Source organism: Dermacentor silvarum, chromosome 8 (genome assembly GCF_013339745.2).
Source record: "Dermacentor silvarum isolate Dsil-2018 chromosome 8, BIME_Dsil_1.4, whole genome shotgun sequence".
Taxonomy (NCBI): domain Eukaryota; kingdom Metazoa; phylum Arthropoda; class Arachnida; order Ixodida; family Ixodidae; genus Dermacentor; species Dermacentor silvarum.
Genome location: NC_051161.1, coordinates 53,598,186 through 53,617,391, shown reverse-complemented (window position 1 = coordinate 53,617,391; position 19,206 = coordinate 53,598,186). Strand labels below are relative to the sequence as shown.

General features: G+C 44.7%; 1 protein-coding gene across 2 annotated transcripts in view; it reads left to right on the top strand.

Annotated features, from left to right (window-relative positions):
• LOC119461252 (transketolase) overlaps positions 1-18,293 on the top strand; it is a 41,592-nt gene extending 23,299 nt beyond the window's left edge. For both annotated transcript variants that reach the window (XM_037722483.2, XM_037722484.2), the window contains exons 6-11: positions 737-936; positions 2,537-2,701; positions 3,231-3,387; positions 6,728-6,942; positions 9,060-9,276; positions 17,947-18,293. In XM_037722483.2, the coding sequence (XP_037578411.1) occupies positions 737-936; positions 2,537-2,701; positions 3,231-3,387; positions 6,728-6,942; positions 9,060-9,276; positions 17,947-18,119 (1,127 nt within the window). In that variant the 3' untranslated portion in view covers positions 18,120-18,293. The remainder of the gene's footprint in view (positions 1-736; positions 937-2,536; positions 2,702-3,230; positions 3,388-6,727; positions 6,943-9,059; positions 9,277-17,946) is intronic.
• The last annotated feature ends 913 nt before the right edge of the window (positions 18,294-19,206 follow it).

Sequence of the window (19,206 nt, the reverse complement as noted above, 5' to 3'; positions counted from 1 at the left end):
ATGTGCTTTTTTTTTTTTGCTGTTTGGGAGAATTTTATGCGTCGCAGGGAGGAACTAGAGAAGTGGTTAGTCTAGGCGAGGGCCACCACTCTGTAGCGATTGTTGTGGACTTTTGATATATGCAGAATACCAAACGTGAGCTGGACATGTAGTGGTTCAGTGTGCTTCGAGGCTTATGATGGTAAATATCGATGTAAATGTCTATTCTCTGAAGGTTAGTTTTATCTTTTTCTTGGTGCCTGAATCGGAAGCCTGCCACATTTTTCTTCCTCAGGGTCCAGTCAGGGTTGTCTCTGTGTACCACTGATTTATAACAAATTTAGCCAAAGTGAATTTTGTTGCAGTTGGTCTGGTATCCTCTAAAAATTTGAGCAATTAGGGGACATCAGTCTAGGCTTTCAGTTTCAGCAGACATCAGTTAAGTGGAACTCGTTAATGAGTCATTCACATGGTCCAAATGTTGTCAAAACATGCCAATTTGTAGAGCGTAAAGATATTAACATCAGGTTTGTATTACGGGAATTTTGGAAAGAAATTGTCACTGTTATGGGATCACTTACAACTGCATTTACCAGATCGACAAGCCCATTTTCATAGCTGACAGGCCTCTAACTGAAGCAACCCTGCGTGTTAATTTGCCTACTAAATTTGTGTTCTTTAAACAGCCTGGGCATGCAAATATATGAACTTTCGAATATGAATGGAAGTATGCCATGAATGGCTAAATGCTGTCCAGGTATTGAGGATGCCGAGAACTGGCACGGCAAGCCATTGGGCGACAAGGCTGCAGCTGCAATCGAGGCACTGGAGAAGCAGATGGTGAGCAAGGGGCCTTGGAAGCTGGCTCCTCAGAGGCCAGAGAAGGAAGATGCACCCGCTGTGGACATCTCCAACATTCGCCTCTCCGAGCCCCCCAATTACAAGATGGGCGAGAAGGTAAAGCTCCTTTTCTCTTGCGTTGTGCTTGAAGCAAAGGGGGTTTCATTCTAGCACCATCAATATTCCACATCACATCATTTGGTGATTAGTGCAATTGTGCTTGTTCAGTTCAGTTTTATTTCCTAAGGTTTCTCCTTAATACCCCTTACCACAGGGACCCTTCCTTAAGGTCCCTGTGTTAGGGGTACTATTACATACAGAATGGGGTTACATGTAGCTGTAAAACTGTCAGCTAGTGGCCCATGTAAGGTAATTGGCCTGCAGATAGTTTGTGTTCCTGACATGGACCACTACTCAGATGTGCACTCATGGTGGGTAGGGCTTGTGAACTTCGATACTATATATAAGCACCTTGTAGGTGCATGTTATTTTTGGGAATTCGTCGTCACCCTCTTGATTCCAGAACCTTTGACGGGCAGCAAATGACGCTGAACCTGACATTGAAAAGGCCCCTGCTCTTTACAGTCGGCATGACTGTGACAGACCCTTGCAGCACCGATTTCGACACGGGAAGTTGTGATCAAGTCGCATGGTGTGCAGTGTACACTTTCGTCTGCCGCGCAGATTGACTTTAATGAGCTGGTGATAACCCACCAAGCCCACCTGCTCATAAAGCTGGAAAACTCATTATTTTGGAGTAAAACTGCAAAGGACTTTTTATGCAATAAATTGCCATAAAGCACATGCCCACTATCAAACTGAAAGTCTGGTAACATATTCAGTATAGTATAACTTCACTGCTTCAGCTTCAGGGGAGAAAAGAAGCACTTGATTCTAATCATTCTATTGATAAAAAAATATTTGCCAGATTTTCATACAGAACTAGTGCTGGCATACTAATTTGGTGTTCCCATGAGTAGCCAATACTGTACATATAGGTACCTAAGCTACTTATAGCTCGCAACATTCTTGTTATGCAATGCTAGTAGACTCCCTAGTTTCAACATCACTGTGTTCTTGCACATTTGTAGGCGTTAAACGCTGCGATAAATTTTTATCAATTCAATCTTTTTGGTTCAGCTCAATATTCAATCCACTGTTCGGTATTTGCACACCCCTACTGTTAACCCTGTTTATTAAATGCTTTGCCCAAGTATATGGGTCTGGATGCTAATGCAGAACCCTGGCCATTTCCTACTAAAGCCATGTCACACTTTGAGCACACTCCCTGCCTTTCCCAAGATAATTTGTGTTCGGTTAAACTAAAATTGTATGGCAGTTTTGCTCCTCTCATTTTCTGACATGGCGGATCGGTACAAACAAGCCTGCACTTTTTGAATGATGCAGAAATTCGAGCTTGCTATGAATTCAGAGGAATTTTAGGCTGATTACGAGGTGTCTTCAAATGACAGTGACAACGTTAAAGAGACAGTGTTGCCTGTACAAAACTTATTAGTATCCTGATTAGTCATTAATTAGCATGTCTGCATTTTTGTTTGAATTTTCTGATTAAAAAAAAACTTTGTAGAAGGTTGTGATATATCGCCGATATGTCCCTCTACCCACCAGCCCACAGCAGGCATAAATGCCAGAAATGCCCAGCAACCAAGTTTTCAAATCTCTGGTATGCATCGTGCCACTTTTCTGTCTTGTGCAGGTCGCAACTCGTCTTGCCTACGGCACTGCGCTGGCAAAGCTCGGTTCCAACAACAAACGGGTTGTTGCAATGGATGGTGACACCAAGAACTCAACATTTTCAGACAAGTTCAAGAAGGCCCACCCGGATCGGTTCATCGAGTGTTTCATTGCTGAACAGAATTTGGCAAGTTTGGGGTTCACAAGTTAATGCGTCTTGTTAAAGTGGTTAACAATCGGAGAGCATGGGACGCCTCAGCCTGGAGCCAAAGTTTTGACAGAGCTTCATTACTTCAGAGTAACGAAGCACAAGCATTACTTGCATATAACTCAAGTATTTTCGAGTTCAGTGCACTTGACTTCATCATAAGGACGTTTGAGTGTATGTTCTAGAGTAAACCATGATCTTCCTTGTTGGCAAGTTTGCTTTGCCGCAATGCATATTTGCCAAAGTAACATGGTACTGTTCATTGGTAAAGAATGCCAAGCCTTAACAGTGCATAATAGCCCATCTGTTGCATGCAGTTTAATAATGGCACTAGTTCAATTTTCCGTCTTTTAAAATGCACCAAGTGTCCATATCCACTGGTTAAAATATTGGTTACTGGCACCTTTCTCTTGGCAAACTGCATTGCAGAAACTCTAGCCTCACCGTTGGGAAGAAAAGGTCTATTGAGGGGACAGTGTAGACATTGCACGTATTGTCCTATTTACAGGTTGGTGTGGCCATTGGCTGCGGGTGTCGTGGAAGGACTGTCCCTTTTGCTAGCACCTTTGCTGCTTTCTTCACGCGAGCATTTGACCAGCTGCGGATGGGTGCCATCTCTCAGGCTAACATCAAGTGCGCCGGCTCTCATGCTGGGATCTCTATCGGTAGGCATTTTTCGAGGAATGCAAGGAATATAGGAGGTGGGGGAGGGCTTTTCTTGCTTGCACAAATTATGGTGACCTGTTCAAGGTATGCACATTTATAAGCGTATGACACTGGGCTAATTGGGTCATCATGGCTTGTGATGGTAAATAGTACAACTCTTCGTTCAGGGGCCAAGTTAATTTTTTTTTTTTTTTGCTTTCCATTTTTTTTTTCTTTTTGCTTTGATTGGTTCACCTCTGTGGTAGGATAGATGATAAAAAAAATAATGCTGATCCCACGCACTGTGGGAATCAATGTAAACAAAGCTTTTTAACTATTACATAAACCTCTCTATGTGCTGTTTGCTTTGACAATTAGCGGTGATGTCGATGGTTGATAGCAAATGTTAAATTTCCTTAGCGTTTAGTGCAATATGCGTAGCGAGTTAATGTTATTTTGCGTGCACCACTGCTGTTTGTTTGCATAATACACAGAACACGCAGTGAGACGTGGTTGCTCGAGGCATTGTGCATCATTGTTCATAACGTCAGCTAGTTAGCATAGTCATTACCTCACATGGCACATCACATCGTGACAGAAGTGCTCAACTTTAAATTAAATATGGGTCTGTACGTGTTGAGAGTGCTGCAATACAAAAGCACATGAGCACGGTCCCAGGGTTTTTTCATAATTGGCGGGCTTTCTTTAAACACCTAAAGAAATCGCTATGCAGCATGTATGTTGCCACAAAAAATTGGATCAATCATTTCTGAACCCCCTCTACAACATAACGAAATGTACTTGGCCTTAAAGTGAATATTATAAATTTTTAATTCATCTGGGTTAACTGATGAAACGGAATGTAAAAAAATATTGTGACAAATGCCACATGATGGCAGACCATGTTGTGGGTTCTGCCCAGCTGTGGTTAACCGTTTATTTTTTTATTCCTTGGCTCAAGTTGCATGAAACACCCTGTATAAAACTGCACACATTAAAAAGATTTTGCCGCTTTATTATTACATAAAATTCGCAAGTTCTTGAATTAAGTCTCTCTGCAGAACTCTAATTCACAATAAGACTCTGGGGAGAACCTTTTTTCAGAAAAAAAGGTTGCAGTTTCACCCGAAAGGTGAAGCATCGATTGCAATAGCAAATTAGCAGAGCTACACGAATTAAGGACAGTACTTTTATCGGCCATATCAACTTGTAAACGTTCGCTTGCTAACTAAATTAACAAGCATGGTGTCGGTGCGCACAGCAAACATGAACACATCACACTTGACTGCGGACACTCGCTGTCAGAACGCTGGCGTGAGGAAATGCGGCAGCAGCAGCGAGCGAAGTGGCCTTCGTGCGGTCTATAGCTTCAACGCAAACTGAGTGCCGAGAACACATGGCATGTACAAAGCTACGAGCCGCCGATACACCTACTCGTACACTGTGCCCGCAACATAGATCGCTCTCAAGATACGGTCACACGACCGCACGCAGCTGCCGCATACACAGTAGCAGCCGGAGCAGAATCCTCCCTTTCACGCTGGCAAGATAGAGCCACGATCACTGGCTCACCCTCGCACTTTTAATCACACATATGTCGCGCAGCGACAATTTTATCGCCCTTGAACTTTATGTGGAACCTGACGCTGACGCTGGCGGCAGAACTGCGCCTGGAGTGTCCATGTAATTGCTATTGCAATAAAATATGGCCCTCCAAGTTTAAAAGCTGTGCTGTTTTTTTTATTTACTATGTCTGGTTTCTTGCCATAGGTATTGAAATTTCAATTTAGGTTGGCACTGTTTATTATGACTTCACCTGCCACGGTGACTCAATGACAAAGGCCTTCTGCTGCGGAGTACAAGCTCACAGGTTCTATTCTCGGCCAAGGCAGCCATATTTAGATGGGGACAAAATGCAAAAATGCTTCTGTATTGAGTTATGCAAACATGAAAGACAAACCCAGGTGGTCAGGATTCATCGGCAGCCCTCCAGTATGGTTTCTCGCATAGCTCCAGTGTTGCATGTAAAACCCCAAGGATCAATCGACAAGGAATTTGCTCTATCCAGGGTTACCCACATGGTGCGATTTCTTGCAGCGCGAAGCACTGAAGTGAAGGAAGAAAAAGAACGAAGGGTTAGCGAAAGGATAAATTCTCTTTTGCTAATACTTCGTTCTTTTTTTTCTTTACGCACTTCAGTGCTTCGCACTGCAAGAAATCGCACCATGAACTTGGACTAACTTGCCCACATAACTATTATCTAGAGTTACCCGCCTGTGGCACATTGTCTTGTCCAGCTTTTTCCTTTTCCAGATCTCTATATTTCAGTTAGGGAGGTATATTGGAGAGGGTTCAAGCCCTGGCACAAACCCCCCTCTGCCTATGAAATTGTTTTCTGGTTTGGACATTTAGCCGAAGTTGGCAACGGTACAGTCAACCGCAAAAGTTTTCGGGACACGGGCTCCTTAAAATGCAAATTGCTGCTTTAAAGCGTTGCACTTTCAATTAAAAGGTGCCTGCAAGACCTTTTCTTCAAACTTGAGAAACACACTGGAGTAACAGTGGTGCCTTTAGATAAACATGCTATTTCGAAAAATTTGTTGAAAAGTACCTGATAAGATGATATATAAAAGGTGCAGTTTTACTTCCCTATTCCCCTTTAGCTGATAGTGATGCACTGCTGTTGACCCTGTTTTTTTTTTTTTTTTTCTGTGGTGCATTTACCAATGCTGGTGTCTGAAGATGCCAGAGAGCGGCAAAGGAGCAGTGACACTGACGAACGTGATGCGTTAATGAACGCTTCTCACTTTGATAGAAGATTGGAGGGTGCGCTTGCGTTTCAAAGCTTTTGCTCGGGAGTAACTCTTGGATGTGACATGTCGCCCAGTGGCTGGCGTCTGTGAGCTGCCGTGTCTGAGCTGCTGTGTGATCTGTCACGCCGTAGACGGCAGCAAATTAGAGGAGGCCTCTAAAGCTGCAGGAGGAAGCGAGCAATCTTTCATTTCTGCTGGATGCAGTAGGGCAGTATTTGGCTGGCATGTTCGTGACGGCATTGTGTGAAAGTCGCAAATGTTTTCTTGGTGCCAAGAAGTGTTGTGGTGCCCCTCTAGTGGATCACTGTGCAAGTCATAAAGCCTGCTAGATCGAAACATATTGCATTGAAAGACCAAGGTTGAAACTTAAAAAGCTGTACCAGCTTCGTCGCAGTTCAACTTTTTATATGTGTGTGTATATATATATATATATATATATCGTGTCCCGTAAGCTTTTGTGGCCGACTGTACACTTTGTTTTTCCTGCACTCCAGACAGAAAACAATGCAAGTAGTTCAGCTGTAGGTGTTTCTTTTTTCTGCCTTAGGTGAGGATGGGCCCTCTCAGATGGCACTGGAAGACCTTGCCATGTTTCGAAGCATTCCTGGCTGTGTTGTCTTCTATCCAAGTGATGCGGTGTCCTGCGAGCATGCCGTTGAATTGGCAGCCAACTATAAGGGCATAGTGTTCCTCAGGACATCACGCCCCAACACTGCTGTGATCTACCCCAATGATGAAAAGTTTGAGATCGGCAGGAGCAAGGCAAGGGGGTTTTTTACCTTTTTTTTTTTACTGCTGTCAAGACTTGCCTTTAGACATGTTTGGTGTGTATTATGTATGCTGCAAGGCCTGTGTAGTGTAGGAATTCAAGCAGTGTTTTGTGGTATCTGCTGTCACGTACCCATCGATTGTAGCTGGTCGTGGCACTGTACCAGACGCCAACTTGCAGTAGATGGGAGCGTTCCTCTTGCAAGCAAGGGTTCCTGCAACTGCTTTTTCTAACGGGTGAACATGTGTTAGAGGCTACATTCATGAACATTATTGGTAAACCTTGCAGCTCATGCAATTTTGTTGAGCCGAATTCAAATACCTTTTGGGTTTTGTCACACAATACGTAACAGTTGTCGCTGAAAGTTCATGAGGTAATATGTGCAATTTGAGAAGGAAATCCTTCGGGCCTAAATTTCAGTCTGAAGGATGAGCTGGCAACATGACAATAGTTTTCTGCTATCAAGGTACCCAAATCTGCCAAATAAGCAGATGTTCGTGCATATAGTGTGCTGTAACGCATCCAAAATGTCGACTTATGCATTAAATTTATGGGCTAGTGGGGGTGCTACAAAGCTGTCCAAATTAGTGTCAATTATTGGTTTCAGTATTTCCAGTCTACATACTTCGGTGAATTAGATAAGCAATGCAAGGCTCTCTTTGCGACTCAGTGGTGCAGTGCCATTGCTAGCAAGTGCATTGCTCATATGGTGTCAACTCATGCTGATAAACATTCACTTATCTCACATATTGTTCTGTATATTGCTCTGTGTCATGTACTGACAAAAAAATATTTGTGCTGTGTGCTAAGTGCAAGAATGCATTTCAGCACCACCATGTATTACTTTGATTTTTGTGTGGGCCATGTAGGCATTTATGTTGGGAATGAGTACAAATGTTGTAAAACCTTGTCCAGGTTATCCTAATGTCACTTTATTGAGAGAAGAAATTTATAAGCCGTGTTTCTGTCTTGCACGAAATCTGCATGGAAACGGTAAGGTTCACAAGCTCAGTTAATATCACCCAGATTTCATTTGGTTTAAGTTAGTGTGTAGCACACAATTCTGCATGTAGTTGGCTATGGCATTCTGCGTGTGTGCACGAGGTCGCATGTTTTAGTCCTGGCTGTAGTGGCCACATACTAACAAGGGTGACATGCAGAAATGCTTCAATGATCGCAGACAATCACTTCAAAACGCTGGCGCGAGCAAGCACGGCGACAGCAGCAAGCGAAGGTTCGTGCGGTCTATCGCTTCAATGGAAACTGAGCTGTGACACCATAGCGCATACAAAGGTCAAAGCCGTGTGGAGATCACTTTCAAGATACGGTGCGCACGACAGCCTGCAGCTGCGCAAAGTACAAGTACGCAGGGTAGAAGCATAGGGGGTGTTGGTAGAAGCCGTACCCCCTCTCTCCCGCGCTGCCTTCCGGCTTTCCTCCTTTCGCGTGGGTGATTGAGTCGCCAGTTCCCCTTGCGCTCGGTCGCGAGATGAATTTGGTGCCACAGCCAAATGTTGCCTCCCATACCCCGACGGCCTTTTGCGCGATGGAAACGTAGCGTTTGCTCTCCGCCGTGCGTTCGCTCTCCGGGGAAGTGCACGTCCCTCGCACGCTTTCACTCGCACATTTCACTTGCTGATTAGAATTGGGTGCATCATTGCACTTTTTAGACAACTTGAATTTCGGTATTCGATTGTAACACGAGGATCGACTTCAGGTAGCAAAAATCTACAAAACTCGCGTTACAATCGAGTAAATATGGTAGTTTGCTCTCATATCTGACATTACTGTAGTTCTCACATGGAGTCTACATTCTAGGAACTTCGCAAAACTTTGAATAATTAAATTCCTAATCTGAAAGCTTTTGATTCCAAAGATGCAAGAAACGTAGTGAAACTAGATCTTCAATAGCAAGAATTATTTGGTGCCTGAAAAGGTTAAAGAATACTAGGGGGTCAAAATTAATCCAGAGCCTTCCACTACAGTGTTCGTCATAGCCCATTGTCCAGCATAGGGCCATTAAACCCCATGATTGGATTTTATTCTTCTGTGATAGTGAGCGCAACTTGGCAAGCGCTGGTCTAAATGTCTGTGCGGGCACGTTCTGCAGGTGGTATTCAGAAGCCTCTCAGACAAGGTCCTGCTGATTGGTGCTGGCGTTACCCTCTATGAGGCACTGCATGCAGCCGAAACCCTCAAGAAGGAAAGCATCCACGTGAGGGTGCTGGACATATTCTGCTTGAAGCCCCTCGACCAGCAAGCCATCATTTCCAATGCCAAGGAGTGTGGTGGACGCATTGTTGTCGTTGAGGACCACTATCCTGAAGGTAAGTGCTTGCAATTGTCCAGGATATGCGAGTGCAAACACGTGATGCACAGTGGCATACTAGAAGGGTGTGAATGAGTTGGTGAAAAGACTTTTGAAAAGCACATGTGCCTTTACTACAACCATGTATAGTTGGGATCTGAAAGTAAGCATCGAATAAATTTTAAGGTTTGGTTTGCTGCTGAAGTGCTGGTTGGCTGTGGCGACTGGCTCCTATTGAAGCACACTCCAGCCCAGCCAATCAGAACTTCAACAGCAGACTGAAATGGACATGTCCACTAGATGGACTCGTACAGAATACCTCCCCAGCATCCCTCGATGCCACACCATCAGCCAACGCACTTGCATTTAGCAACGTTGAAATAGCTGGTCAGTTTGCGCTGAATATTAGTCTTTTCAATGTGTGTAAAAAGTTATTGTGGAAGTTAAAAAAAAATGAAGCTGCCAGTTTCCTCACTCAACTTGGCAGCGGTGCACTATGAGTCGATGTGACCGCACTGCCGGAGCAGCGTACTACCGCTGACAGCGCGCCGCGCGAGTTTTTCCACCAGTGTGGCTGGGGCTCAACGCGTGCGTTGTTGGAATGTTATTTAAGCTAGTACACTGCAAAATAAAGCCACGAGTGTTCAAAATACCAGTAAAAGCTCACTTCTGCTGGGGTATTATCCAATTTCAGGTGAAAACACTGTCGCAATAACCATACAGTGGATTCCAGATAAACTCGCTTAAACGTAAATTCTAGATAATCGGAAAAACGGCATCAATGTTGGTTGGCTGCCCGTAGGCACAATGTTAACAAACCTGTGTTAAATGGGACATTTTGTGAACTCCAGCTAAACGGAACATTAACCGAAACTGCCACCTACCTTCATTGGTGTATGCAGCAAGAAAAGTCCAACAACCATGTCAAATGGCGACGTTATAAATAGTGAAGAATGTCCAATCCATCGGGCAGTTGCGGGAAAGTTAGTGCAAATTAAAGAAGTCCCAACGGTGGGGACTGTGCAAGTAATGATCCTTGAATCGGGAATAAGAGACCTCGGATGATGCCCTTATTACCTGCTCTGAGGAGACAGTTGAAAATATTTGAAGTTTGTGGCGAAGGCTACGATTCTGTTGACAAAGACATAGGCATTACTGTTCCAGTGCATGTTACTGTTTTGGACCATACGGCGAGAGACTCAGTTGAAACTGAGTGCTATACAGTGCACTCCACTTACATTGATATCAAGATGAACGAAAAATCCCATCATTATAACCGATTATCGCTATATCTGGACTGCCGTAAAAAAAAACTGTTGCATCCACCTTTGTAGTCATGAAACCAAATTTGCCACTTGCGCTAAAAAATTGACGTTGTAGAAAGCAGGCTGTGAAAAATAAAGCATTATACCTCTAAATAGCGTTTCAGTCGTTAGGTGCACTAAAATAGTCGCAAATCTGCACTTGCTTTCGCGGAAGTTTCGGGTGTGCAGCAAAACAACCGCAGTGTGCAGCGCGTCCAGCTGCTGTGCGAACACTGGCGGCTATAATTTAACGTGCATAAAATCAATGAGTGACTTTATCGACGACAGTGCACTTTGGGTGAACATTAGGGTCTGTATCAAAGACTGTCTATTGTCAATCTGGTCGTCACTACCGCTGCTGTGGTCGCCTCCCGTCTGTTGCGAACCAAGGAGGTTATATACAGTAGAACCTCACTGATACGTTCCCGCTTAATATGATTACCCGGCTCCGTTTGCAATCGCGAAAAATAAACATAACCCCATGGAGGAATGTGTTAATACGTTCCGGAAAATACGATTATTCGGCAGCATTGTTCAGCATTGCGGCAAACTGCAGGCGTATGATACGTTCTGCAGCGAAAAATTATCATTCAGGTGTGCACAAAGGCCGTTCTCATGTGCTTGTGAAGCACCAAGTGGCAGACGGCCCCGCCACGCTGCTTCTCTGCAGTGCTCAATCCCCCTCCCCCGACTTCTCTGCATTGCTCGTTCGCCTGAAGTGACGAAGTGCGGCAGCAGCGGCGAGCAAATTGACCTTTGCGCTACCTCCCCCCTCGCTTCAACACGAACTACTAAGCGGCGAAAACAAGCGGATGGGCGCGGCGCTACGACTCGCCAAGATCGCAGCGGAGGTGGTGGCGGACGAGGCGCCTGAAGAAGGCAGCTAGAACTAAGGCTTGCGCCCACCAGCTACCTTCGCCGAAGCCCTTGCTGGCCTGGAAGCCTTACAAAGCTTCTTTCGCACGAAAGACAACGAAAATGCAGACAAGGGTCTGCAATGTGTGCAAAAGGAGTTGTTCCTGTACAAGGGTGCGACGCGCCAGCAGAAAATACAGCCGAATCTCGATAATTCGAACTCGAAGGGGCCCGAAAATTTGTTCGACTTAAAAGGACTTATTTTGACACGAAAGTGTTTTATGCCGGGGTCCACCAAGACTTCACTGACGTATTTCCGTCACGGAAATACGTCATACGGAAATACGGAATGACGTTCTTACAATGTACACGAACATAATACAAAGAAAGAAACCAGAAGAAAAAGTTCCACAAACATGCAAAATTTGGAAATCGAACCCACGACATCTCGGTCCACGACGATAGATCGCCGAGCGTTTAACCCATTGCACCACAAACGCATTTGCAGAGAGCTACACAGACGCGCCTTATATATCTAACACTCCTCCGTGTACCCGCGCTCTTGCTCGGGGCGGTGCCGCCGCCTACGAGCAGAAAAGAGAAGTACTGCATTATGACACTAACGCGCACCGACAGTGAACGCTTCGGTGGTCTCAGCACTACGACGCCTCGATGCCAGCATTCGAAGGGACGCTGGCATCAAGAAGCACTACCAACGCCAGGTGGCGTTCACCGTACTCAGCACAGCGGAGCGTGGCCTCCGCAATTAGCTCTGAAAATGTTTCTGAAGTTGATCGCGGAGGCTGCAATTACGACGCGCTGTACGCGCTGATTTGACTCGGTGACGATTCAGTTACGTGCTTTGTCTTGCGCGTTGTATTAGTGTGTCAGTTACGTGCTTCGTCTTTCGCGTTGTGCTAGCGTGTGCAGCGTAGTGCAGCTTCCATATGCACGACGGTTGCTCATGGTCATCGACGTTGGCAGTCGTGATGGAGGAGACGTGCCACCAGGCGTCAGCGTGGGTGCATCAACGCCTAAGGGCACTTTAGCCACAAAACACCAATAGACATTATATATCAATGTGCAATAAACATTACACTACTTCTGTGAAGACACGTTTCACTTTCATGTTCTATACCGATTCCTATATAAGAGGGATCAGCCACATTTTTTTGACGTATTTGTGCACCATAGCGCTACGTACGAACGGTGAGTCGTGCAATATCGTGGTGCGCAAGCACATAGTGAGTGAGGGCCATGACACTGCCCACGCTGGCCAACGCTCGCATCCCGATAGCGCCTCTTCACAACCACGATCTCTCTCTCTCTCTCTCTCTCGCATCCCGATAACGGCAGTGAACTAAGCTTCAGGGAGCGGGCAGTGCCGGCACGGCGACATGTATGCAGAGACCGTGGAAGGTGAGGGAGGAGGGCGGCAGGGAAGCGCATTTGGCCTCGGCAACCCCGTCGCTTCGGTGGCACCCTCCCTCTCAACTCTCGTAGCTCCCTCGCCTTCAACTGTCTCCGTGCGCGCACGCCACCGCTCCTGCCGGCCCGGTGCCACCTTTGCCCGCTCCCCTAAGTTTTGTTTTCTGCCGTTGAAGCGAGCGTTGGCCGGCGTGGGCAGTTTCGTTGGCCAGAGTGGGCGTCCGAGTTGCTTCCCTCTGCGCTGCAGCTGCAGCGTTGGCCGAGACGTCGGCACGTACACACGTGTTCAGGAGCGACACAGAAACGACGACCTTACCATTTGAGAGAGGAAATTTTCCCCGCGGTATGTTTTTTTTTTTTTCTTGTTCTCCGCGGGGCGTTGAGGGGTCTCTCCTAAGTTTTTGCTTTACGGCGGTGTCGGAGCAATGCCAGTCAGAGGCGCCACCACGTGATTTGGCATGCTGCTGAGAGCATTGTCGGTGCACGGTTATGTTGAATTAACTGTCGCAAATGCTTTCGCATTCGAATTGCCAAGCGTTCTTGTCCATTGGAATACTCGTAACTTTGACGGGTAACTATGTTTTGCAAGAAATAAATGCTTTCTGCCCTTGCACCTGAATATGGGCTTGTCAGCTTCAATTTTTACTGGATTCAGATCGTACGTCTTCCCGGATCGTACGTTTATTTTTTGCGTATTTTTTGAAAACGTATGAGCGAGGTTCTACTGTACTAAAATATAGAAGCAGTGGCGAAGCCAATCAACGGAAGAGCCGGGCTTTGTGCGCCAGGACGAAACCCTCATGGGTGAAACTAACACTGTGAAAGCTGCTAACATTACCGAACTCTGGGAGCACGGCGCTACAGATGATTAAGACAGTATAACCTCCTTGGTCGCAACAACGATCGCGCTGTCCGATATCTCTGCGCAGAACGTGGCAGCACTATTTGCACTCGGAAACTCCTCCATCGAAGCATTCCCTATTTTATCATCAGTAGCGACGTGCTCCCAGAGTTCGGTAATGTCAGTGGCTTCCGCCGTGTTAGTTTTACCCATGAGGGTTTCGTCCTGATGCACAAAGCCCGCCTTTTCCGTTGATCGGAATCGCCACTGCTTCTAGCCTTCATGATCGTGGCACTCCCGGTTTTCATAATCGTTGATATCGACTGCGCCTGCTCGCACTTCTTAGAGTCTTGCAAAATTTGCAGCTTCGTCTCAAGCGACACAGCTTTGCGATTTGTCGGCGCACCTCCAGCTGCTTTTACGGCTCAATTTCCATGCTCATTGAGAGAGATGGAGATTGTAAAGGGAGTGCAGGGGCACTACTCACTTGTCGCTTCTTTTTCCCCTGCTTCTGTGGATGCTCTCACAACTGCCGGCTACGCAGACGCAAAGCAGCTGGCGTCATCATGTGCATGCTGCGCCAACTTGCGATGCTCTTCGTGGCTTTTCGCAATCAGCGTGGGGGTGGGTACGCTCCGCGGTAATGGCGGCAGATACGAACGCGCATAGGCAAACTTTTCGTCTCGTCTCGGTTAAGAGCAACTTAGGAATGCAAATTTCACAATTCTGCATGAAAAACGCCGCCCAGACGCAATATTTCGATCGTTATCTCCAATATGTGGGGAACAACATATTGTTATATATGGTTTTTTTCCTCGTAGCCCTAATGCATATGTTGATACTCTCAAGTAGACTCACCGTTATAACCGATATATTGTTATATGTGGTATCGTTATAAGTGAACTGCACTGTAGTACCTTTATTTATTTTTTTCACCAGTAATATCAAAATACTCGGACTCATTTTGAATTCTGTGTCCTTCGCTTAAAGGAAACTTCTGATAAACGAAACACATTTTTATGTCCTTTAGAGTTCTGTTTAGGCGGAGTTTACTGTGTAAAGATGCATTGCTCCATAGGAGCAATGCATTGACCGCGAAAAGAAAACTTATATGCAGAATAGTATCAACGTAATTCCACTGTACATCCAAGCTTAGTGTGCTTCTATAATCTTTGCTATAACTAATGCATGTTCCTGTAGACTGTTGTGAAGCTTAGTATACTGAACTCTAGCTATTATTGTAGTGAAGTTCTTTGCACATCACATGGTGCAAAATGTGCTGAAGCCTTTATGACTAGTGTTTTGTGATCTTCATAAAAAAAATAAGGTTTGGCACCTGTAGTGAAACCATCAAGACGAGCTTTGAAGAACCTAGTGGAAGCAATGAATTGTACTACAATACTGGCATCATTTTCCATCTTGTGGTCAATCAATCGCAGTGCATTAGAAATGTGGTCGGTCGTCTTTGCAAAAATGCAATATACCATGCTGATGATTGCGTAGCTGCACTCAAATGGAGGCCATAAAATGCTGGCAGCAAAAGTAGTCGCAAAGGTTTGCATACTGTGGTTTGAAGCATTGTCACAAGATGGTAGCACCAACTCTGCTGTTTGTATTTGTCTTCCAGTATGCATTTATGCTAATACAGTCGATTTCCGTTAATTCGACCGTGACGGGACTAACAAAATTGATCAAATTATATGGCAGGTCGACTTAACTCCTCCTGCATGGCGGTCACCTGGGGTGACCTTCTCTGGAATTGAAGCGTGCAAGTGTTGTGTGTCGACTTTCATATGGCGTGCTCTTTCAAGCTTCCGCTACTTCAAGAGTGGTAGTGCACTGCCTTTGGACTCGAGTGTCACGTGTGGCGACATTTTTCCTGACCGCGATGACCTCCATGATGCGATACACGCTGAACCGAAAAGACTGCTATGGAAAGTTGCTTACTAGGTTGCAAGCATGGGATGTTATATGTGCACAGTCCATGTCATGCAAGAAATAAAATGCTCGACTCCATTATTAGTTTGTCATGAAATTGAAGGTGGTCATGCTTCAAGGGTCTTGCAGGGCTTGTTTTATAATAATTGCTTTTATGTAAAGTATGAAGAGCTTGTGGAAATTCAATCATACTGAGTTTTGCAGGTGCTAAATCAGATGACAGCGATTACGACTTTAAGCTCCTGATAGTCCATTAGAACGCGCAAAGAATGAGCCGTTATGAGAAAAGCCCTTCACTCTGTGTATGAGCCTACTGATACATAGGCTTGTGAAGATTTTACTTCTCTCATGACTCCAAATGTGCCTACATAGAGTCCTACAATATTCACCATTGTTGAACTATTTATCATACAGTGGAGTGTCATTTGCCAATCAGAAGAAAAAGATAAATAAGCCCAAATGACATCTTCAGCTTTTTCTTGAAGCTGTCCTTAACACAACTGTTAGTATTGCAGATAAAAGCCTGTGCTCAGCAGTGGTGCAAATCATACAAACTGCCTTGGTGAAATGTGTTCTCTTCTGGGGCTCTATTACTGAGGTGTCCCAGATAAGAAAATCAAATCTTTATGCAGACACTACAAAGTAAATTCGTCACTGCAAACACTAGCCAAAAAAGGTGCATTCTACAGAGGTGTGCTGTCTGTCTGCAGTATGAAACTCCAACCTTCGAGGACGACATGCAATGTCCCCTTATGCCTGCTATAGAAACGGGACCTTAGCTAGGCCCTTAGTGCATGACAACCTACCTCACTTCTGTCTGACTGAAAACGAATTATTTCACTGTGTGAACAGCATTTTCTTACCAGATGGTCTTCATTTCTTGAGTAAAATTAAGTTTTACTCGCAAAATAAACTGTGCATGGAAGAGTTAAACAAGGTGGAGAAAAAATGCCATAACAGTGCAGATTCATTTGGTAGTATTCGCCACATTCTTGCACTCGCCCGAACCAAATGCACACCCACTTTCTATGTGTCCAAAGTAAAAACAATTAGCGTAAAAATGACATCAAAACTCCTAAACAAAGCAGAAATCTAATGCACAGTTTGATTTCTTTAGCAAGAAAAATGAGCAAGGGTCTTATGTGTTGCACATTGGCATTCCTAAAGTCGGCTTCACTGCAATAGTTGTACAGTAAAGCAACCACTTGACTCGCACTTATGCAGAACAACCTCAACTTGACTCACTCAGCCTCAGAGCAATGTGCAACTGTGAAGTTATTTCGCCAACGTGCGAGCATGAATGCACACCAAATATGAACAAATTGCATTGTGAACTCACTTTTGTGTCTGGGTAGTAGTGGTTTATTGAGGAAAATAACTCTATATATATATATATATATATATATAGGTTTCCGCATTCGAAGACTAACATTAAAAAACTAGAAACTGTCCAACGTAAGGCTGTGAGGTTTATTCACAACAAATATAAACGTACGGATTCCCCTACTAACCTGTTGGTTGCTTCTGGCCTTCAGACATTAGAAACTAGAGCGATACAGTCCAGATTAATATTTCTTTTTCAAATTCTTCATAATACTTATAAAATTGACCATTCCAAATATGTCGCTTATTCACAGTCACGTGAAAGCCGACATAAGCATCTGCATACATTGGTGCAATATTCTCACAAGGTTGACGCATTTAAACACTCATTTTTCCCATCTACAATACGAAAATGGAACCAATTAGATCGCAATATAACAAGCACTAACACTCTCTCCGAGTTCCGCACCAAAATAGAGGCACTAACTTTAAATTGACAAACAGCATGTTTACGCAATTGAACAGGCTGACTGTCTCATCGTAAAGGATATATATAGATATTTTAATCACTTGATTGCCTTTCTTTCTAAATAACTCCTATGATATATTATATATATATATATAATATATATATAGTCAGACTTTTTAGTCTCACAACTATTGCTGTAGACCTACTGAACCAATAGGTGGCGCATTAGCAGGCTATCTGTATATGCTGACGCTTAATTTGCATGCTGATGCTGTAATGAGCGGACATAGATGACATCAGTCGCGAGACATTTCGGTGGGGCAACTGGCAGGTAGCACTTGCCGGTGTGAACGGTCGCCGTGAGTCACTCCTTGGTCGCCAGTTGCAGTTGGTTGCGTGTGACCTGTGTCAATTGCCAGTGTAAACGTGCCTTTAGTCAGACGAGCTAGCCCACCATTGTCTAAAACTGAATTGTCTGCCTTCCGCTTCTGAGAGGGTTGATTAATGTTCTTTTTTTTCCCCTGTCTCTAGGTGGCATTGGGGACGCAGTTAGCTCGGCTGTGGCCCTGGAGAGGGACATCGTGGTGAAGCACCTCGCAGTGCGTGGAATACCACGGAGCGGCCCCTCTGCTGCTTTGCTCAACATGTTTGGAATTGATGCTGAGCACATCATCAAGGCTGTTCACGAAGTCCTTAAAGTCTGAATAGTGTGCAAATTCCATGAACCATCATCGTTACGCTGGCAGATTTAATTGGGTCCTGCTTGTACTAAAATAACCCTACACTTGTTATGTCCTTTAAAGATATATTTTTGTTTGCATTCATTCCAAGCAATTCTTAAATGTATTCACTGTGCATTAAAATTTTTTCAAGTTTTATTTCAGGTATTGTCTCCATTGCATGCAATATACCTAATCGTACCTGAGTAGTAGCAGGAATGCCTAAAGCTGGTACAGTATGCGAGAATAACAATACAAAGATGCTGCTAAAATGCCACAGCTGAAAGCTATACATGTAGCCTATGACACAGCAGCTGAAGACAAAATGGCATGTAACCTACATTACCCCTTCACCACTGAGCTCTAATTTTTTTTTAGTGACAACTGTGCACTAATCCACAGAAACATAAAGCTACAAGAATACCAGTTTGACAGTTCTTTACTAACCTCCTCTGACACTTTCTCCTGCTTCACTGTATATTCTCACCAACTCAATGCAATGCTGCAAAAGCTATGGATTTCACCAACACACCATAAGAAAAATCCCTCCAATATGCACCCGTAATTGCCGACTAGATGCCAACTAAATGGAAGTTTCGCAAAGGATCAGTGGTGCACGATGGGCGATCCCACTCCCTTCTCGGAACATGCAGCTGGCTTTCGTCACTTCCACCACTGTCCCTTGCCAACAGACCAATTCACAGGTACTCTTGGGTGACCTCGTGCGCAAAGCCCTGCTCATGTCATGATGTACAAAGCAGGGACTGGAAAGTACGTAGTGCGCATTTTTTTTTTTTCATTTGTGGCGTATCTGTGGCACTTGTCAAAACAGCTAGTGGTCGCATTGCTAGATCTCTTCTGGCTGACGTGGGATACCGATCACTTAGGTGCCATACGAAAACTGCTGTGGAACTACCCATAGTTCTACAAAGTTGTGCATACTGCAAACGCAGGCCAGTTGTCTTTCGGTGATATCCTAGAACACGTAAAGCTACAATGGCAATGACACGAGTGGCTCCCTGGCACGGTGTGGCAAAAAAAGAAAGTTGTAAAACATGGCCGAAACGTTGCA